This window comes from Phyllobates terribilis, unplaced genomic scaffold (assembly GCF_046119375.1).
Source record: "Phyllobates terribilis strain yellow unplaced genomic scaffold, ASM4611937v1 Scaffold_7__3_contigs__length_470593459, whole genome shotgun sequence".
NCBI lineage: Eukaryota > Metazoa > Chordata > Amphibia > Anura > Dendrobatidae > Phyllobates > Phyllobates terribilis.
This window is the reverse complement of record NW_027362767.1, coordinates 95731585-95754799: the sequence shown is the minus strand read 5'-3', so window position 1 is coordinate 95754799 and position 23215 is coordinate 95731585. Positions and strand designations below refer to the sequence as shown.

At 42.4% G+C, this 23215-nt stretch overlaps 1 protein-coding gene across 4 annotated transcripts in view; it reads right to left on the bottom strand.

Annotated features, from left to right (window-relative positions):
- Positions 1–6526: 6526 nt before the first annotated feature.
- Positions 6527–23215, bottom strand: part of RASGRP1 (RAS guanyl releasing protein 1) — a 142258-nt gene continuing 125569 nt past the window's right edge. For 2 of the 4 annotated variants that reach the window (XM_073639014.1, XM_073639015.1), the window contains exons 6-17: positions 22008–22161; positions 20444–20617; positions 20236–20352; positions 18001–18276; positions 16257–16337; positions 13553–13657; positions 13354–13463; positions 12365–12509; positions 9937–9973; positions 9141–9290; positions 8389–8756; positions 6527–7943 (exon numbers count right to left, since the gene is read on the bottom strand). In XM_073639014.1, the coding sequence (XP_073495115.1) occupies positions 7809–7943; positions 8389–8756; positions 9141–9290; positions 9937–9973; positions 12365–12509; positions 13354–13463; positions 13553–13657; positions 16257–16337; positions 18001–18276; positions 20236–20352; positions 20444–20617; positions 22008–22161 (1852 nt within the window). In that variant the 3' untranslated portion in view covers positions 6527–7808. The remainder of the gene's footprint in view (positions 7944–8388; positions 8757–9140; positions 9291–9936; positions 9974–12364; positions 12510–13353; positions 13464–13552; positions 13658–16256; positions 16338–18000; positions 18277–20235; positions 20353–20443; positions 20618–22007; positions 22162–23215) is intronic. The other 2 variants (XM_073639016.1, XM_073639017.1) reach the window with 1 other exon arrangement.

Below are 23215 nucleotides of genomic sequence, written 5' to 3'. Positions count from 1 at the left end.
TCACTTAACGGCCCCCAGCGTTTCTATTCTTAGGTTAAACCTGCTGGAGGACCTTTGGTGACATCACGGTCATGTGACCATGATGTCACCAAAGGTGTCTCAACTGCAGGAATCTAGAGAACTGAACAGGAGACAGGCTGGTATTCAGGGTTGGTGTTAGGAGGGGGGGGACTGGGCAATTTTTCAGGTCCCCCACTCTCATTTCTAGTCGCTTTGGTGACCTCACGATCATGTGACCATGATGTCACCAAAGGTCTCTCAACTGTGGGAATCCAGAGCAGAAAAGGAGACAGGCTGGTATGTACAGGTGCATCTCACTAAATTAGAATATCATCAAGAAGTTAATTTATTTGAGTTCTTCAATACAAAAAGTGATATATATTATATAGAGTCATTACAAACAGAGTGATCTATTTCAAGTGTTTATTTCTGTTAATGTTGATGATTATGGCTTACAGCCAATAAAAACACAAGTCATTATCTCAGTAAATTAAAATAATTAGCAAAAAACACCTGCAAAGGCTTCCTAAGCGTTTAAAAAGGCCCCTTAGTCTGTTTCAGTAGGCTCCACAATCATGGGGAAGACTGCTGACTTGACAGATGTCCAGAAGGCAGTCATTGACACACTCCACAAGGTCCCAGAGTACCAATCTTCATTTGGAAATCAAGGTCCCAGAGTCTGGAGGAAGAGTGGAGAGGCCACAATCCAAGCTGCTTGAGGTCTAGTGTGAAGTCTCCACAATCAGTGATGGTTTGGGGAGCCATGTCATCTGCTGGTGTAGGTCCACTGTGTTTTATCAAGAGCAAAGTCAGCGCAGCCGTCTACCAGGACATGTTAGAGCACTTCATGCTTCCCTCTGCTGACAAGCTTTTTGGAGATGGAAATTTCATTCTCCAACAGGACTTGGCCCCTGTCCACACTGCCAAAAGTACCAATACCTGGTTTAACCCTTTCGCAACCCTGGGATTTTCCATTTTTGCATTTTCGTTTTTTGCTCCCCTTGTTCCCAGAGCCATAGCGTTTTTATTTTTTGGTCAATATGGCCATGTGAGGGCTTATTTTTTGCAGGACGAGTTATACTTTACAACGCCATTACTAGTTTTACCATATCATGTACGGGAAAACGGGAAAAAAATTCCAAGTGCGGTTAAATTGCAAAAAAAGTGCAATACCACAGATTTTTTTTTTTTTATTTTTTTTTTACCACGTTCACTGAATGCTAAAACTGACCTGCCATTCTTATTCTCCAGGTCATTACGAGTTTGTAGACACCAAACATGTATAAGTTCTTTTTTATTTAAGTGGTGAAAAAAAAATCCAAAGTTTGCTAAAACAAAGGCGCCATTTTCCAAGACCCGTAGCGTCTCCATTTTTGGGGATCTGGGGCCGGGTGAGGACTTATTTTTTCTGTGCTAAGCTGAAGTTTTTATTGATACCATTTTGGGGTAGACCGATGTTTTGATCGCCCGTTATTGCATATTATTGCAATGTTGCGGCGACCAAAAGACGTAATTCTGGCGTTTAGAATTTTTTTTCTCGTTACGCCGTTAACCGATCGGATTTATTCTTTTTTTATATTGATAGATCGGGCGATTCTGAACACGGCGATACCAAATATGTGTATGTGTTTTTTTTTTATTATTATTTTGAATGGGGCGATTTAAACTTTTTATATTTTTTTAAACCTTTTTTTTCACTTTTTGCGTGCTTCTATAGTGTCCATAGGAGACTAGAAGCAGCACTTGTTTGATCGCCTCTGCTACATAGAGGTGATCAGCAGATCACCTCTATGCAGCAGAAATGGTCCTGTGCTATGAGCGCCGACCACTAGGTGGTGCTCATAGCGACCAGCTCATGACAACAACTGGAGTCTGCTGCAGACCCAGGGTTGTCATGCCAACCCATCGGTGACCCGCGATCATGTGATGGGGTTGCCGATGGGCGGGGTAAGTGACGTGCATCCGGTTTTTGCAAGTGAAATGCTGCTGTCAGAGATTGACAGCGGCATTTAACATGTTTAACAGCCGCTGGTGGATCGCGATTCCACCCGCGGCAGTTGCGGACACATGTCAGCTGTAATAATCAGCTGACATGTGCCCGGTTCAGTGCGGGCTCAGCGCCAGAGCCCTCACTGAACCGGGGATAACTGCCTTGTGTGTACAAATACGGCACAGGCTGTAAAGGGGTTAAAAGCAACAGTATCACTGTGCTTGATTGGCAGCAAACTCGCCTGACCTTAACCCCATAGAGAATCTATTATAGAGAATCTATAGGGTATTGTCAAGAGGAAGATGAGACACCAGATCCAACAATGCAGACGAGCTGAAGGCTGCTATCAAAGCAACCTGGGCTTCCATAACACCTCAGCAGTGCCACAGGCTGATCGCCTCCATGCCACGCCGCATTGATGCAGTAATTGATGCAAAAGGAAACCGACCAAGTATTGAGGGCATTTACTGAACATACATTTCAGTAGGCCAACATTTCGGATTTTAAAAACATTTTTCAAGCTGTTGTTATGAAGTATTCTAATATACTGAGATAATGACTTTTGTGTTTTCATTGGCTGTAAGCCATAATCATGAACATTAACAGAAATAAACACTTGAAATAGATCACTGTTTGTAAGGACTCTATATAATATAGGAGTTTCACTTTTTGTATTGAAGAACTGAAATAAATTAACTTTTTTGATGATATTCTAATTTAGTGAGATGCACCTGTATGTGAAGTCTGTGTGTGTGTATGTACGTACATTTCCCCCGGAGGCGCATGGCACTTGTAAGATTCCTAATTTATTAAGTGGTGTGCACCTTTTAATGAATTAGGTGCATCTTACTCCAGCGGCCCTGTTCTATAAGACTGGCCTGTATAACGCCAGTCTTAATGAAACCGGACCATTGTTCTTGCTGCCCGGTGTAAACAGGAGACGTGCTGCCGATAACCTGATATGTATGGGGACAGAATGATGATCATCTAACTCTCAGCCTGTGTAAAGAGTACATGAGAAAAAGGAAATAGGATCTCACGAAATTCATGATGAAATTCGGGGTTTGGTGAGTTATGTTGATGTTCCAGAAGGTGATGACTATATTTGAATAAATGTTGATTTTATTTTTTTTGTTAAAGATAAATGTGGATTGTTGTTCATGGGGGAAAAAAATAGGACATCCCGTGAATATAAGCCCTAACCCATCTTTCGGAGCAAAAAATAATGTAACACCCCGAGAAACACTGTAGGTGAAATGCCGTAGACTGAATTGCTTTTACGGCTTTTTTCTTGGAAATTCCAAAGTTACATCTTGGCTATAATTTCCTGTAATAAAAACATGTCCTCCCTGATTCAATGGTGTGGAAAAACTAATTGCTAGCACTATTATTATGGTTTGTTATAGTCGCATGAGTCAAGCCGCAGGCATGAAATTCTCCACGAGTCCACACTTGTGCTGGTAAGAAATGGTACAGCAGAAGTCAGCAAAGTAAAAGGTAAATGTAAAAATCCTATGAAACCATAAGAAAACAGCACTGGCATGGGATATTAATGACATCTGTGTGCTGTCCTTTATTTTTCACAAACTCATTGATTTGAATAGTTAAGAGATCCATGACTGATCAAAAACAACCATGTCTCCATTTTTTTTATATATTTTTTTTGGATGGCCACTTGGTTTGCTAAACAGGAACATATAGTATGCGCACCCATTATAGTCTATCAGTGAAATCCGCAGCTAAACCTGCAAAATCATCATCATCTGAATGAGTTTGCATGCACTAAAGCAAAATTTTATTCGGGAAGTTTCACTATTTCTGGGCTAGGCTATATTTTTGGTATTTGATGACAGACTGGTAAACACCCTCTTTATCGACAGGATATGTTTAGCCTCAATTTTATCTACGTACTTTTTTTTTTTTTGAGAAGTAAATGAAAAAATATATATATTAATCCCTGTTAAAGAAAAACTTTCGGCACGTTTTAAACTTGGAAGTAGTGGTGTGGCTGTATAGGCACTTGTCCTCAGATATGCTACTCTTTAGAGATCCCATGTGCGAATCGTGAGAAATCCAGCATAGAAGCCAGATGCAAATGAGGCTGGAGGTGCACTGGGGGCGGGTTTTTTTTTAAGTGCCTTGACATCCCCATTGCACTTCCAGTCTCATATGGCTTCTATGCTGGATTTCTCATGACTGGCACATGGGATCTTTAAAAAAAGAGACAAGCTCCTATACATACCACTACTTCCATATGTAAAAAAAAATGTGCAGCAAGTCTATCTTTAAAGGGGTTATCCAGGACTAGTCAATGGTTTTATTATAAGCCCAAGAGCTAACAGGCAGGTAGCTGCTAACTACCTCCCTGTTGTGCCCTGCGTCGATTTCTGTTGGCACTGAACGGTCACAGACCTCCTGCCGGCGATTCAGCATCTTCCGCTGATGTAACGTCCACAGGGCAGCGGCTTCTCTGCCGCTCTGCCATAGACAGGGCGTGACTGTCTACGTCATGCCAACTGACAGCTGGCTCCCAGCTGCCTAACAGACTGTCACACCACAGCAACAGAGCAAGAGAGGAAGAGCTGCTCTGTTGATGTGGAGCAGCTGAATTGCCGGCAGGAGCAATCGGTGACCACTCAGAGCTGGCGCTGGGTGCACAAGGCAGGAAGTTAGCAACTACCTGCCTGTTAGTTTTTGCGTGCATAGTAAAAAAAAATATATTAGTCCTGGACTACCCCTGTAATGTGGGAACTGTATGGGGTTATTAGTTGGAAAAGTCTAATACAGATAGGTGTCACGGTGGCAACTAGCATGTATCCTCAGCGCCACCCCACTCACCGTACGGTTTCTCCTCATGGCAGGGCGTGCTGCTGAATTTGTTTCCTCCTGCACTCAGCTTTTCTGCTGCATGTGGTATCCATCTAGCCTTGGGGGGGCGTGGCCGGTCTCTGCAGGAATTTAACTCTGCTGTTTCCTGCAGAGAATTGGTTTCCCTGCCTATCTCTTGCCAGCAGGTCCTATTTTAGGAAGCTCCACCCGCCGCTCTGCTCGAATGTTGTTCCTTCCCTGTTGGTTCACGTTCTAGCATTTGCCTGTAATCCACTGCCCATTAAAGACCTGGCTTGTTTATCTGTCCTGCTTGACCTCTCTACCCCTGACCTACCTCAGCTACGCCTACTGGTTCTGTGCTGCCTGTCCCGACCTCAGACCATCTGACCACATTTCTGTCTTTTCCTTCCTGTACCGTGTACTCGTGCCTTTGTCTCTCCGGTACCTGCAGTGGTACCTTGCAACTACCTGCGGCCAAGCCTTTCCTCACTACCACAGGCTCTAGCAAAAACCAGGTACTCGCTCAGTCACGCCACTCCAGGGTAAACCTGACCCTTGGCGCAATGGGTTCTCACACACCATCGTTACAGTACATTCGAGCCATGGACCCCGCTGACACGTCTGGACCCAAGGACCCCAAGACGACAGTGCAAGTGCTGTTCAAGGAGGTCCACTCTTAGCGCGAGCATCAGGACCATTTAGATGCAGGCCATCAGTATGGTGGCAACTCAACTGCAGGGTCTGTCCATCGCTATGCCCGCTGCTAACTTGTCCGGCCAGCCCACTTCTGGAGCGTCAACCTTTACGAGGGATTCTCCTGTTGCTCTAGTTTCTGATGGAGCAGCTAATCTCCAATTTCCACTTTGTCCCAGTTGATGGAGATCCTAAAGAGAGCTGCAGTTTTATTAACCAGTGTAAGATCCAGCAAGGTTTGGAACAAGCTTCAGCGTCTTCTTGTGCCAGAGAACCTCCCAGACTGGCTCCGAACTTCTGGGTCCTTTGCTATCGCAAGTGCCACAACCAGTTTCTGAACCTATGCAGATTGAGCGAACTACACTTTCTGTACAGAAATGACAGCGAGAACGTTTCTGTTCGTCAGTGCCCAGTGAAACCGAGAAATTCCAGCACCTAGGTTTGGCCTGATAGACGATTCTAGGTGAGATTATCTGCTCTACAAGACTGTATGAAGTTACCTTGACTTGGCAGGAGAGCTCTCTCAACGTCTCTGCTCATCTGGATTCTAGTGCCGTGGGCAACTTCATTCATGTGAATATTGTGCGCCGTCTTCAGCTCCCTACACAACGTCTGGATCATTCCCTGACTGTTGCCTCCATAGATGGGCAACTCTTGGCTGAACCTGTTCGATTCATTATGCTGCAGATTGGTGCAATACAAACTGAGAGGATCTTCTTCTACGTGCTATTCAAATCAATGAATTCAGTTCTCCTGGGCGTTACATGCCTGCGCCCTGGAGTGGTACCTGGCAACTACCTGCAGCCAAGCCTATCCTCACCACCAGAGGCTCTAGCGAAAACCAGGTAGTTGCTTAGTCACGCCTCTTCAGTGTAAGCCTGGCCCGTGGTGCAGTGGGTCCACCCTCACCAGCGTTACAACAGGACACAACACAATGGTCATAAAGTTCTCTTTTTTCCTTTGTTTTATTACTATGACATTGACATCCCCCGTTCCCTCCCCAGCCCAGAATAACAAATACAGAAATCCTGAAACTAATATAATGACCTGTTTTAACTTTCTGGACCTAGAAGTGACCGACATCAGATCAACTTGTACTTTAAATAACAGAAAACTGACAATATTAACATATAAAACTGTACAATATTTACATAGGTTATTGGGTTGTGGCCGAGAGATTCCCAGAACTGGCACAAGTACCTGCACCTAATATAGACAGGGTAGCAGCGATGGGATCCGGTTTTCTAAAGACGTAAAACATCAGTACAGGAATTCCAGACAAGCAGTCAGTTCTAGCTATTCACACACGGTAACTACCATTTCTTACACGCTGCTATCTACATAATGGCAGGCAATAGTAACACTGACATCCATATGGAAACCTATACCAAGTGAGGACCTCTTCTTGTGGAATGTCAAATTTTCACTTTCATAGATTTTCAGTATATGGCTTTTTTTTATCTTATTGCTTGGTGACGACCTACCGGCTATCTACTGTCTATGAGAAGCTCTAAGCCAAGCTTACTGTGACCCCACAACTAGAAATTCCAGCTTAATTTGACGTCCTCAACCATGACTACTTCACAGGTGCAGTTCGCCTACCCTTGGACTCTATAACAGATCCTATTTGACAAGGTCATCTTGGTCCTTGCATGCCACAGCTGCAGGCTAAAGCTGATCTCGGAGGAGAAAAAGTCCCCCAAATTTCAGCTTCCTGGAGTTCTGCTTTAAACCATGTTCCATTAGCACAGCTAATACATTTTACTTATTGTAATCGGCACAGATGAAAAGAAGAACCGGAGCGAAACGGCCTGAAACTCACGGTATTGACCTTACTGAGGTCTGAGTATTTATGGAGTGCGTTCATTGTCACAGGCGTTGTACAGGGGTACATGCTGCCAACTTCTACGTGTGATGCCAGCCGGGCAGGGATAAGCAAAACACATGATTTGCAGGTAGGTAAAGAGGATCACCACAAATCTCCTTCCAATAGGAGTAAACACTGTACATCGCCTCTCCATAGTTATCACCCCCAGACCTGTATGCACAATGAATAGTAACAAGATCTAATGAGAACTATGAGATTTACCAGCCGCCCCTCAAGGAAACGCTGAATACTGTGCAATTGCAACGCTATACAGTATAACACAGGTATCTCCTGCTAAGCTACCACCAGGGAGTTATCACACTGCACTCCATCTGTAGGGATCCTACAAGCACCCTCATCATCCACTCGGGCCGCGGAGCAGCTGTTATCTATACTAAACGTGGCCGTGCAGCCTTCCAGTCTCTATGGCTATGATCCCTTCCCTACAGGTTCGCTATCCAGAATGTATTTTCTCAGTTCCGCTCGCAAGGCTTCAATTCGTCGCTGAGCATCTTTCAGCTGGATCCTCAGACTTGTGTTTTCCTCCTTCAGATATGATCTCTCCTGTAATAGGGAGGGATAAGAGAACAGTTAGAGCTGTTAAGATGTTTGGTCTTCAACCCAACATATTACTTGGAGAAGAATAGACCCCCATTATAGTGGAAGGGACTAGATTTTGTTCTCATTGCTCTTTTATAAGAGCATACTTGTGCTTCGGGGCGGCCTGTGGGTAGGTCTTTTCTCGCTGATCTGCCCTAGAGCACCAGGATAAGACCCTGTCTACAGTCCAGCTCAGGAGCACGGGTATATCATTAACTCAAAACTGCAAACACTGATTACACAAGAATCACAAGATGGATTTCTTCATCTCTGGTATCATTTTAATCAGTGCAGCAGCCCCAACATGACACTGAATGTAGTTTACTTAGCAAAATCCTGCTGACAGGTTCCCTTTAATGGTGGCCATATTGGTTGTTACCATATTTCTCTATCATGGTATAACACTTACTCTTTCCAGTTCTTGAGTCGTGGGTTTAATGCCTCGTCTTTCCTCTCGTGCTTTGCGAACAGAGTCTTTATTATCCCACTTGGCATATGCCCGCTTCCTCACAAGCATTGGACTGGGACAAGGAGATGAGCTTCGGTTTAATGATGGATCTGGAGTACGGCTCCGGCGCATGGCGGGAATGAGTAAAGAAGGGCTGGGAGGGCAGTCATCTGTCTGTGTGGCGCGATGTTTCACGGTCGGCTGTAACCGTACAGAGATCTTCTGAGCCGAGCTGCCCATCAACATGATTGTCCTGTCTTTGCTGATTTCTGTATGGTCACTTATTTCTCCATTTGTATAAGGAAAGGGATCCTCATCTGCTGAGCAATCTGTGCAAAAGTAAAGAAAAAAAAAATTGTTGTCAAGTGAAAGGTTTTTGCTCTTATTTTATTCCTGCTGCTCCCCTGTTTTGTCTTTTTTTTTTAAATCCGCCATACAGTTCCAGAGTTTGGACCTTTTTGTTTAGTGGTAATTTTTAGGATCTTTCCATGGGGGTGTGACTCACAGGACTCTCTGGGGGCATGTATTTAGGCTGAGCTGTGAGTACCGCCCCCTTGGTAAAAAAAAAAACGTACTCAGGGGAGGAGTTCTATTATAATAAGAGTAAAAATTGGCCTCTTTTGACTTGGTGACAGGTCCTCTTAAATTCCACCGTATCATATGTTTTTCATGATCTATTTTACTATTTGTACTTCCATAAGATAGATGCTCACCGTTTGTCATCCCCTTGCCACTGGCCAATGAAACGTCAGTCTGTCCAGAGTCCGGTGACAAACTGCTGTCCCCTGAGGGGCACTTTGTCCTTTTCTTGCATTCAAACACAACCAGCTCTTTACATTGCTTGTGGCAGTTCATCCCGCAGTCTGTGCACAACCACAATGGACAACAATGAATAATCCAGAGTATAGCTACACACCTCGTTTCCAGCAAGTCTGCACTGGTAGCTAGGCCATGCCCTGACTGCCTACAGTATATGTAGGTGTGGTGAGACTTCCTTGTTTGTCTCCCCACATTGATAATTATAGTGTCACACGATACAGAAAAGCTGTAATGCATACGGTAATATGGCCATGACGATGTATATGCCTCCAATAGTGGATCCCTGTCATGCAGTTGTAAGTATCAGTATAGATGATGTCTATATTAATGAGAATAGGGTTGGTCCATCAGCCATGTAATCTGTGGCCTGAGCACCGCTTCCTACCTGGCAGCATCCGCAGCTCCTCCTTTGATTAGCTGGCCTGGCACAACGGCACATTGCAACAATGATGTATCGCCAAACCAGCTAATCAGGAAAAGAGTCAGGGATGGCGGGAGGTAGGAGGTAGTTCTCAGACGTCCCGTCAAACAGCCTTAGGTTACTGACTAGGCTGCTGGACTGGGTCTTGCAATGTGATATGATTCAAAACAACTGTAAATCAGTCTTATCCTATATAGCAATACATAATCACCCAGTAAATATACATGAAGTATAACAGTCAGACAGACATAAAGTAATAGTATTTTTACCTTTGCAGCGGTATCCTTGTTTAATTACACCCCAAAGCTGAAAATATACAGAAAACATCAGTCAGTCAGAGTTGTTATTCCAACTTAAGCGATACCCACTGAACACCTATCCCCCTTGAAGAAGCTATGTGAGAAACGCGCGTCGGGGCATGGGTTCCTGCTATGGATCATTAATTGTAATTTACATTTATATCTATTTGACTTGATATCATTGTTATCTATTTATCTGGTGAGTTATGATGTTTTTCTTCTATACAATCATGATTAGATATATTCAGTCAACTTAATACCACATTATCATGTTTAAATATACCAAACCACTTGCACTTTTTTGTATATAATATCTATGATTATGACTTTTGATTGTATTTGTGTGATGGCTATTTATGTGATTTAGATCCCATTTTGATTATATACATCTTATCAGCATTATGCTCCCTGTCCCTTGAGACCCACTTACAGTCCTGACTTTTCTGTAACCTTTTATTTGATATAATGATGTATGTTTTTCGCATGATCCAATAAATATTACGTTTTATTTTCTACAAACGTGTAGCCATTTTCTTAATACTATCTATGATTGAATTTTTTGCCAACTCTTATTTCTATTTTGTGAATTGGTAACCTTACTGGACAGATAGCTGCATAAATCTGTCTGGTATTGTGTAGGGAGCCCTGGATCCGGTTCACTTCTAATAAAACATATTGTCACAGTGTAATCACTCACTGTGGCCTAGATGCTGTGAGTGACAGCTCAGCCACCCTATAGCATCTGGAGTTTGCTGGACTGTCAGCACTTTCCCCATGCCCAGCGGTGGACACCGCGTTAGGACCATAGGACCACATCTCAAGATTAACAGGACTGACATCAGTTTCAAGAGGCATTCGCCCATACTACCTTACCTTACTCCAATCCACTTGACTACACTGATGAAGGCCACAGAGTGAGGCCGAAACGTCTGTTTTTGTTAATTTTGGATTTGGATTGTAATAAATTTCATATCAACTTTCAAATTTTGAGTGCCGAGGCTATTTTTCATTTTCCGGGTTAGGCCCCTACTCGAGCACCTATGTTCTGGCAGTAGTGCGGTGATTTTTTCTTATAAGCATTTTGATTGACAGCCCTGCTGTTAATCTGGCCTGCGGACGTTCCTGTAGGTCTCTCCTGTTCGTGATAATTTGCTAGCTATTTAGCTGGCTAGCTATGAGCAGACCATTGTCAGCTGTAGCTTTGCTCTGTATCTAATTTCCCTGATCTTGTTGCTGGACCTTGAAATTGACTTGACTATTTTTGTGTGTTATCCCTTTTGCTCTTGACACTCTCTGACCTCAGGTACCTGACCCCGGACTTTGCTTCTGATTATCCGTTTCTCTTATCCCCTTGTCTTGACGTTCCCTCCTGGCATTGGACCCCGAACTCTTACTTGACCACGCCTTTGTGTTGCCCCTCTGTTCTATGAGCCCTCGTGGTATCTTACCAGGATATTCTAACCATTGGCATTAATTGTGTTTCCTTGATCCTAACTTTGGTACACCCACTGCCCGATCAGTAGATCATAGAAATCTATGGGACTTATGGGAACAACGTGATGTGGTGGCTTTGATGTTCCCACAACACCCATAGCCTTTAGTGCAGTGAGCAGCATGTATGCTTGGCCTATTCTCTTCTCAGTTTCTCTGCCACCAATAGTTGTTTCATCACTGGCCTCGTGTATTTCTCATTGATAGATGGGGTTCCAGAGGTGATATCACCACCTATCAGACATTGAGATTTTATTCTCTGATTAAGCCATAAACATCAACATTTTGGATGGGTTAAAGAAAAAAATGAATTAGGCCGAATTCACACATCCATGAAACATAGACCGTGCTCAGATTGCAATATCCTGACCTGAGTTAATTGCCACATGCATATGGACATGTAAATTCGGCCTCAATTATATATCATCTGTATGTTTTTTATAAAACGTAAACCAGATAGTGAAACATATTCTGTTTTTTTTTCTGTTTTAATTTATTGATTGTAGTTTTTTTTTATTCTTTTTAACTGTACATCATTAGGAAACTGCTTCTGTTAACAGCATTTCGAGACTTACTGCAGCTACTTGGATCCTAAGAAAGAATAGTCTGGAGATGTTAATTGACTTCTATTGGAGAGATTTCTAAACATGCTCCTTGACCAGTGCGGACGGGATTGTTCAGGGAGGGGGAGGAGGTGAGCTGTGACCGTCACCTAATGTGAATGGGTTGATCCTAAGTCGTGTATATGTAGGGGTTAAAATTAATTGTAATCTCTTTGTGATGATAGTGAAAAGATGGAATAGAAGTCTCTACAGAACAGAAAGTACCTTATCTAGTCTAGGAGTAAAACTAAATGCCGGCGGATTTTAGAATGCACTTTGTATATGCAGATTGGTGAAATACTTACAAATCCAGCACAGTTGTCACAAAACGTTGGACGGAGGTAGGTGGTTTCCTGGAAGTTGTGTAGGAAACCCAAGCCAAGTTTGGAACATATGGAGCTGGCTCGCATGAAATATGCTGTGATTTCTTGTCTGCTGATCTGACCCTCCCTGTAAAGAAGAGATGACAGCCATTGACTAGGTGAAAGCTAGGCCCATGTACCTTGATAGCTGGGAAACTAATCATCAGCTTCAGCTCATCACGTACGAGAAAAACGGACTGATTTTTTTGATCAGAGTTTGATCCGAGTGTCATCAGTTTTTCTCGTAAATGGAGAAGAAGACAGTCCGTGAAAATTGTACCGTACTTGGAAGTCATCCGAGTCCGGTCCGATTTTTCCAGGAACACATAGTGCGGCTTTTGATTTTGATTTGACGCTCGGATCAAAATCAGACATTCCTCAGTGATTTTCCGCGAACCGCTCAGTCCGCGAAAAATCACTGACATGTGAATGGCCCCATAGACTACCACAGATATGAGTGCTATCTATGAAAAACACTGATCGTAGTTGTATGAGAAAATCGGATGTCTGAATGAGCCCTAAGACTCACTCTTAGGGCTCATTCAGACGTCCCATTTTCTCGTACAAACAGAGCCGTCTTATAATTGCCTGTAAAATCAACTCCTCATTTTGCTGTCCCCCTACAATATCGAGTGACTGCTTGTTAAGCAATATAAAATATAAAAAAAAAATTTGCCACAATATTTGAAAATGTGTGAACGCAACTAAAAGGTTTTGCCCAGGATAACATAAAAATAGATGTTTTTAGCACCACTTTTGGTTGTCAGGCTGTGCATGGTATTGGAAAAGAGCCATAGTAAAATACCCAACAAGAGTCACACTTTTTCCAGAAGAACTGACCACTTTAATTCTTGTTTTTTTGACAAGACAACACTTTTTTAAGTATATGTTGTCCTGGAATATTAGACGCCTGGTAACATATCCGATCTTACCTATCCTTATCCATGATGCAAAATGAGAAAGGGAAGCTGGCAGCAATCTTCTCAAATTCTTCTTGGGATATATAATCATCTTGGTCCAGATCATAGTTTTTAAATACGGACTAATATAAAAGAAAACTGTGTTATACAAAACCAAAAAGATTTAACAGCATTTATATAGTAAAGGTTACAATCAGGAAAATGTACTTACATCTACCATCCTCTGCACATGCTTGCTGATTGTTTTCGGGTCTGGTTTAGGGGAGACGCCGGATGCCCAATCTGCGACAACAGGGGGTTTTGAAGGGGTGACGGGCTGTGTATAGATAACGTTACATTTAATCAAAAATTCTAATTTCATGTTATGTTGCCATAGCCTATCATAACAGTAAGGATGCATTTACACTGCCGATTTTTGGGAATGAGCATTCATTATAATAATTGGAATAATTGACCAGTGTAAACAGGATGTAAATCACCTGAGAAAGAGCAAACGATTGTTCATTGGGTGAAATGATTTTTAAACAGGATTGCTTAAAAATGATCATACTCGGCAGCACATCATCCTGTGTGCTGCCGAGAACAATTAGATTCTGCTCAGAACAGTCGCGTTAACAATCGTTCTGTACGATTGGAAGTGCGGTCAGTTTGTCTAGACAGGCTATTAAACGACCACTGATCGTTGCCAATCGGCAATTTTTCAGCCGGTTGCCCTAAGAAATGAGTGATTCAATACAGATGAGCAAGAATAAAAAGAACAGACCCGCCCTGTCTCATTATCGTTACCTATGTATGGATCATTGTTCTCAGCACTGAGATAGATGATCGCTAATGTTCTAATTCTCGCCAACTAGATAAACCTCCAGTTTTATCACATATTATATCTGGATTTGTGAGCAGCTAAGGTGAGAAAAAACTGCAGCTATTTATACCATCATTTACACCAAGCTTCATTTCATTTTCAGGATTTACAGAATCATTTCCAGGTACATATAGGATTGTGTTGTGTCTGTGAAATTCAAGAAACGTGTAGATATAGCTGTGAACATTACTGGCAGCCTTGATTATTATAAAAAATAATATCCTACTGTATTACAATATTGTCATAGTATGTCCAAAACATTTAACTAAAAGTTGACCAGTCACTATACATTAAGTTATTTAGAAAAGAAATATAGAAAGATTCATAGGCCCCCCCATTCATCTAAGCAATGTCGCCCCATTTCTGGCGTGAATTGCTTTGAAAAGTTGCAAAATTTTGGAGCAACTCAGAGTTGCTCAAAAATTTTGTGACTCTTGGCATTTTCATCCCAGTTTCTCCCAGTTCAGCCAAAATGGGTGCAACTGGGCAGGATGGAGGCTCTGCAGGACGTGACGTCACAGCTTGTCTAATTCATGATGAGTTGTCGCATTTCTTACGCCAGATATCTTACTCCAGTCAGAAACTGGAGTAAGATTTCGGGCATGGTGCTTAGAAGCGCATGCCATTTTTCAGATGCTCCAGATTCATGAATCAGAAGCTTTTGCCTACACCATGCCACCTCAAACATACACATAGCTTTGTAGAGCCTCCAAGGTCATGAAGGGTTGGTTAGGAGCCTGATATGTGGGCACTAAAGAGGAAAGTCTAGCACGGAGCAGAGGCTGAACCAGTCCTACTGACCTAATGTGGGTGGGTGTACGCACCCACCCTCCAGACAACCAGACAGCCTTCATATATCTAGGTGATGATGACCCAGTTTACTTCTACTAGCGTTCGCAGCATTGTGCGTGTTTGCTTAGACACTGTGCCTACAACCTGAAGATGACTGCCAAGCTTTGCACCTCTTGACGTATCATAACCACCAAGAGTTGTACCTCCTCGTGAGCAAGAAAGGAACAATGTGTTCATACCTAAACTTATGAGTTTGCAGCACTTTTGAAATAAGGGCATTACACACCTGTCCTTACGGTTTCACAAAGGGTTTACTGTAAAATAGTGAATTACTCCTATGACAATTTTGTAATATATTTGATAAAATGGCTGCAACGATAGAAATTCTCTGACTATAGCAGTAACAGTTAAATTCCACTTATTATACACGATTGCCTTACAGCATTGTATCTTACTATGGTGCTCTACAATATATTTTCACATCCAGTCGCCCATGAATATGTAGGCTATGGTATCGTCATGTGAATCACATTTCATCTGTGGCATCTGCTTATGTAAGTAATGAGTGTTATACAAGTGATAGCTCTAATGTATGCACTGACAACTTTCCATCCTAAATTCTAGCTGACCTCAATGGAGAGAACATTTATGTAATCACAGGCTTAATCTTGTCTTAACTAAGGACTGTATCCATTGTAAATGCACAATTCTAGTAGCTTCTGCTAAACAGGTCAAGTATAGAGTTACCCTTTAGAATCTGCGTCTGCCAATGTCACATGTATACTGAGCCATCAGTGTAAGTCTATTACCCTTCCCGCCTTTTACTTAAGGGGCCTGTCGCCTCTCCTTACTCCAATGTCTGGCCATGTATGCATGTTACCAACTTTTAAATTGAAAGACTATCGAATACTGGTTGCACAATAATCTTGCAGTGTAAACAGGTCACTTTAAATGATCTTTTGTGCTGCACAAAAGATCATCGCTCTCGGCAGCGCATCATCCTGTGTAAGTAAGATATGTGCTGCCGAGCACAAAAGGCAGCCTATATGCACTAAACAACCCATTACTGATCATTGAGTTCACGTTGGAGGTGCGGTCTGCCTGCGTATACAAGCAATTAAGTGACCGCCGATCAGCAAACATGTTGATGATTGGCAGTCATTTAGTGCCGCTGGTTTTTAGGTGTAAATGTACTTTTAGTTTTTCGTACATAGCAATATAAACTCTTAATACATTCTTAATATTCCTCAGTTACACTTACTGGAGCCCGATGATTCCTTGGTTCCCTCGCATAGGACAACTCATACATTTCATCTTCTGTGTAATACAAGTCCAGGGAAAGCTGGAAAACCGATCGAAAACAGAACAATGAAGCACATTTATAAAAACCAGTGCAAATTAATATATTGGTGTTACCTAGGATGACAAATTAAATCCTAAATCCAATTTTAAGTCGTCACACAAAGCAGTCAATGATGCAGTGCAGTTATGTAATTGTGGAAGTCTACATAGCTATTTCCTAATGTTCCCCTCACAGACAGTGAGACAAGAAGCATGTGATTACTGTTTTTGGTTGATGGGCAGCAAAGCTAGTTACCATTGATGTGTTACGTGGCTATGTAACAGATATCATAGCTGCTAAAGTTATGGCTATTGAGGATGAGCTTGGCTGCTGGACTTATGGCTACATGATCGATAGCATGACTGCTGGAAGTTTGGCTATTTAAGATCTATGCTGGCTTTGGGAATTATGGCTGTTCACAGGATGGAATGGCTGTAGAAGACCATGTGACAAGGATTATAGGGTTAAGGGGGTTTGCCCATAATCATTGCTTAGGACAGATGATAAGGGTCTCATTAATGGGACCCTCATCTTTTACAAAAATGGAAGTCCCATGTTCCCCATCTGAATGGATTGGTGGTCGTGCATGTTTACAGTCGCTCTATTAAAAGTTATGGGACTGAAGAACTTAGCTGAGCTCTCTGCTAACTGTAAGGAAGAACTGTAGTCATGACCAAAAGTTTTGAGACTGACACAAATTTTGGTATTCGCCCTGGTAGCTAGATATCAGCTTTTTGATCAAATCCTAACTGGTGACTGAAAAAAAGTATTGCTCCAGGATGGTTGGGAGAAGTTCCTCTTGGAGGATGATTAGATGCCACTCCCCTGGATAAAATGCAACCCCACATATGAATGCTCTCAGGATGCTTTACTGTTGGTATGGCACAGGACTCATGAAATCACTCATCTTTTCTTCTCTGCACAATCATTCTTCCAGATGTTCCATACAATCTAAATGGGGCTTCATCAGCAAAAATAACTTAGCAGGACGTACGGGGATTGGACTGCAGAGGACTGACGTTAAGTTATTTTCTATGATGAAGCCCCTTCAGACTGTTTAGGACATCTGGAAGTATGATTGTCCAGAGAAGAAAAGGTGAGCACTACCATGAGTCATGTGTCCTGCCAACAGTAAAGCATCTGGAGACCATTCATGTGTGGGGTTACTTCTCATCCATGAAGTGGGCTAACTCACAATTTTGCTTAAGAATACTGCCGTGAATAGATAGTGAGATCTTAACAACTTTGAAGATCAAGGAGAAATTTGTGATTGAACAATGCTTTTTCTAGCATGTTGGAGATCATGCCAAAAGGCAAAAGTGATTAATAAGTGGCTCAGTAAACAAAATATTGACATTTTGGATCCATGGTAAGGAAACTCTCCAAATCTGAATAGACAAGAATGGGCGGTCATCAGTCAGGATTTGGCCAAGAAAACATGGTTGTTTTCTTTTATAGTGTCACTCTTGTCCATAAACTGGGTCTAGTACTGCAGCTTAACCCAGTGTAAATGAATGGGGATGCAAGGATGGCACTGTTTCTGCATGAGAGCAGCCATGTTTTTTTAAGCTCATATCCTTTACGCTTAAAATAGGAGATTACAACAGTGGTGGAAAATTGAGGACTTAGCCAGAATATGGTAGTTTAAGTAGGTTTTACTTACTGTAAGTAGATGTACAAGATCCATATTAGCATCCAGAGGGGGCGCTATGTTTTGTAACTGGATGAGCTCATTGATATGGTTGTACATGGAATGTAACTTTGGCACGTTGATTTGCTTCTCATCCAGAAAGTCAGGCATGGCCTCATAGAGAGAAATCAGATCCTTCAGGTGCACCCCAAGAATGGGAATCTTGAAATTGCAGCACTCGTTGTATACTTTGCGGTAATTATCATAATTCCTACAGGAGGACAGGAGCTCTGTCATTTCATTAAGGACCTACAAGAAAAATGCATTTGTTTATTGAATGCTTGCATATTATTATTATTATTTATTATTATAGCGCCATTTATTCCATGGCGCTTTACATGTGAAAAAGGGGTATAATACAAGAACAATTACAATAATCTTGAACACAATGTGACAGCGACTGGTACAGGAGGAGCGAGGACCCTGCCCGCGAGGGCTCACAATCTACAAGGGATGGTTGGGATACAGTAGGTGAGGGTAGAGCTGGTTGTGCAGCGGTATGGTGGAGCGGTGGTTACTGCAGGTTGTAGGCTTGTCGGAAGAGGTAGGTCTTCAGGTTCCTTATGAAGGTTTCCATGGTAGGCGAGAGTCTGATACGTTGGGGTAGAGAGTTCCAGAGTAGGGGGGAAGCACGGGAGAAATCTTGTATGCGTTTCTGGGAGGAGGAGATAAGAGGGGAGTAGAGAAGGATATCTTGTGAGGATCGGAGGTTGCGTGCGGGTATGTAACGGGAGACTAGGTCAGAGATATATGGAGGAGATAGGTTGTGAATGGCTTTGTATGTCATGGTTAGGGTTTTGAACTGGAGTCTCTGAGCAATGGAGAGCCAGTGAAGAGATTGACAGAGAGGAGAGGCCGGGGAATAGCGGGGGGACAGGTTGATTAGTCGAGCAGCAGAGTTTAGGATAGATTGGAGGGGTGCGAGAGTGTTAGAGGGGAGGCCACAGAGCACGAGGTTGCAGTAGTCAAGGCGGGAGATGATGAGGGCATGCACTAGTGTTTTTGCAGATTCGATATTGAGGAATGTGCGGATCCTGGAAATATTTTTGAGTTGGAGTCGGCAGGAAGTGGAAATGGCTTGGATATGTGGTTTGAAGGAGAGATCAGAGTCCAGGGTTACCCCAAGGCAGCGAGCTTGAGGGACTGGGGAGAGTGGGCAGCCATTGACGTTGATAGATAGGTCAGTTGGGGGGGTTGAATGAGATGGTGGAAAGATGATAAATTCTGTTTTGTCCATGTTAAGTTTTAGAAATCTGGCAGAGAAGAAGGATGAAATAGCAGACAGACATTGTGGGATTTTGGTTAGTAAGGAGGTGATATCGGGTCCAGAGAGGTAGATCTGTGTGTCATCAGCATAGAGGTGATAATGAAAGCCATGAGACTCTATGAGCTGTCCCAGGCCGAAGGTGTAGATGGAGAAGAGCAGCGGTCCTAGAACTGAACCTTGGGGGACACCGACAGATAGGGGGCGAGATGAGGAGGTAGTGTGTGAGTGGGAGACACTGAATGTCCGGTCTGTTAGGTATGAGGAGATCCAGGATAGGGCCAAGTCTGTGATGCCGATAGATGAGAGAGTCTGTAGTAAGAGGGAATGGTCCACTGTGTCAAAGGCAGATGACAGGTCTAGGAGGAGGAGGACAGAGTAGTGTCGCTTAGATTTGGCGGTTAGTAGGTCGTTGGTGACTTTAGTCAGTGCAGTTTCAGTAGAATGGTGCGGTCGGAAACCAGATTGTAGGCGGTCAAAGAGGGAGCAGGAGGAGAGGTGGGAGGACAGTTCAGAATGGACGTGTTGTTCCAGTAGTTTTGAGGCATAGGGGAGAAGTGATATGGGGCGATAGCTAGACACGGAGGATGGGTCAAGGGAGGGCTTTTTGAGGATGGATGTGATTGAGGCATGTTTGAAGCATGAGGGGAAGACACCAGTTGTTAGTGACAGGTTGAAGAGGTGGGCTAGGGCTGGGATGAAGATAGTGGTAAGGTTTGGGATGAGGTGGGATGGGATTGGGTCAAGTTTACAGGTGGTGAGGTGTGATTTGGAGAGTATTACATGACGGACTAAGAAATGCCAACTAGCTTCATACTTGTCTTTACATCCCCAAGGGTTTTCAGTTATTCTTGGTGTAATTCCCCCCAATCTTTTCAATGAGCACTAGAATATGGCAGAACATTGCATTTTCTGTACGTATTCTTGTCTAATTTAGAACATACCTTATGCACATCATGAGAAACATGAGAACTGGTCTCCTTAAGCCTAGAGATGGAGCTGTGACAAAGACCTCCAATGACTGCCATCAATGTGTTAAAGTTCTGCAACTGTTGAAGTTTCTGTAAAGACATTGAAAGTTAATGATATTGGTGTCCTGAGCTGTATACATCTTTTCTCCTTCACTACACATGGACATAAATAACTGCTTACCTGAGCCACATGAATAAACTTGGTGAGGACTTCAGCTCGTAACTGTGGAGTTGGTCGGCTCAAGACCATGAGTTGAACCCACTGAGAAATCCCATTGCAGAGAGCTATTGACCGTTCCATTGTGGGATTATCCTTCACACAACCATTCACAATGTAGTTCTGATAGTCAGAAAACTAAAAAAGAACCATGTACATCAGTATTCTTATAAAGAATCAACGTTCGCTTTTCAACCCATCATATTAACACAAGAACCAAAATGACTGGAGCATATGAGATATCAAAAGGTTTAGAAAATACGAAAGTGCTAACAATTCACAGAACCTTCAGATATTGAGGGCCTGAGTGATGAAAAATTACTTCTCACAAAAGATGATCTGTCTCAAATTTCAATATTGTATATCATGCTAATCTATGCTTCAGCTTGGTTATGTCAAGGGTTGATCTAAGACTATGAAGATACTGAACTACATGAACTTGCAGCTGGAAGAGCTAATGACTCAGATTTACCGTCATCATCTCTGCAAATTTAAAAGGGTATTGGCGTTAAAGAAGAGTAGTACTGAAAAGTGATAAGACCAAAATAACTGGATTTATGCAGTTTCCAATTACATAGTCTCTTACACAATCATCTACACAGATTGGGATATCGTTATTAACCAATTTTCCAAAACTAGTAGAAGAATCGACACCACTCTTGTCCGTTGACTATGATTAGTTTTGCAGCTCAGATCACGTATAAGGCTGAACTCAAAGACCACTAACGTGGGGATTTTTAGAGTGTATGCCCCACCAATGTCGTAATCTCTCATGGGAATATGACTACACACATTAGATAGTGTATGGTTAAATGATTGTCTGGTGAACGATAATTTCACTGGTGATGCCAAACACACTTAATGACACCAAACGGACAATCTTCCTTGCAACGTTCTTTCCAAAGACAAAGATTTTAAACACAGATGACTTCTTTAAAGATGATGACGCTCTTTCACCAGTGACTAAAACCATTTTTCATGGGGTGAGATTTAAAAAAAAGAAACTTCAGTTTTGCTTAAAGTCATCACTAATGTGTAAGGGCATCTTTACATCCTTTTTTTACATAGCACGAGCAGATGATCGAAAGATAGCTCCAAGCACATTCAATGGATCTACAGGCCCCAGTTTGCCAGATAGAGGACAAGAAAGTCTCATCTTGATCCCTTTCTAACTAGCACATATCAAGACTACATTTTTCGTTGTGTGGAAAAGCATATAAAACTGTGCGGTATACTTTTCTTTAATATGGAATGGTATTGGTGATGGAACAAGGGCGTAAGATCAAAGACGCCTAACTCCTACCAAGTAGTTCATGTATATCCTCCTGAAGTAACAAACTGCAATGACCATTGTTCTCCAAAAAGTAATATCCTCATGTAGTCATGCTAGTGGCTGTATAGCCATGCTAGTGAATACTTTGTCAAGCGTGAATGTAGATTTACAAAACATTGCTTTAAAAGATTCTTAACTTGCTGTAACAGGCCGAAGACAAATCCCCATATCGTTGCCATATTTTAGTTTACTCACAGAAATTCGACGGAATGATTTGAATTCTAGATACGTCAAGTGTTCTGCTAGTTCTTGTGGCTCCAAGTGGTCAAACAAAAGGGAGACTTTCCTTTTCTTGCTACAGTTAGGTTTTATCCTTTGTGTCAGTTTTCTTGACCAATCCCGAGAGCTACTAGAATAATAGAGATAGGAAATTATAAGATGATATACAGACAGATAGAAATGAGCTAGATGATCTATAGATAGTTAAAGTGGTTCTTGCTGGTTTCTAAACCTTTCAGAATTTTCCATATTTCTGCATCAATCAGACCTAAAACGACAGAAAGTATTCAGACCCCTTTAAATTTTTCACTCTTTGTTTCAATGCAGCCATTTGGTAAATGCTCACGTCCAGACTTTCCACAACATTTCTATAGGATTATGGTCAGGACTTGGCCATTACTATACTTTGCCTTTATTCCTCTTACCCATTCTTTTGTAGGCCGACTCCTGTGCTTTGGATCACTGTTTTGCTGCAGGATCCACATTCTCTTGAGATTTAGCCCAAGGATAGTTGCCCTGACATTTTCCTTTAAAATTTGCTGATAAAATTCAGAATTCATTGTTCCATCAGTAATGGCAGCAGTAATGGCCCAGATGCAGCAAAACAGGCCCAAACCATGATAATACCACCGCCACCATGTTTCACAGATGGTATGAGGTTTTTATGCTATAATGTAGGGTTTTTCTTTTTGCAAACATAATGCTTCTCATTTAAACCAAAATGCTCTATTTTGGTCTCATCCATCCACAAAACATTGTACCTTTATGACTTGTCCAGGTGATCTTTAGCAAATTGAAGATGAGCAGCAATGATCTTTTTGGAAAACAAGGGCTTTCTCCTTGCAATCCGACCATGCACACCATTGTTGTTCAGTGTTCTTCTGATGGTGGACTCATGAATATTAAAATTAGCTAATGCAAGAGAGGCCTTTAGATGCTTAGAAACCTAGAAAGGTAGAGTTGGAAGGGACCTCCTGGGTCATCTGGTCCAATCCCCTGCTCAATGCAGGATTCACTAAATCATCTCAGGCAGATGTCTGTCCAGCCTCTGTTTGTGTTCCATTGAAGAACTCACCACCTCTCGTGGCCGCCTGTTCCACTCGGTTACCCTGGGTTGTTTTGTGCCCTCAGAGACTATTATACGCAGTGCTCTTGGAGTGATCTTTATTGGTTGACCACTTCTG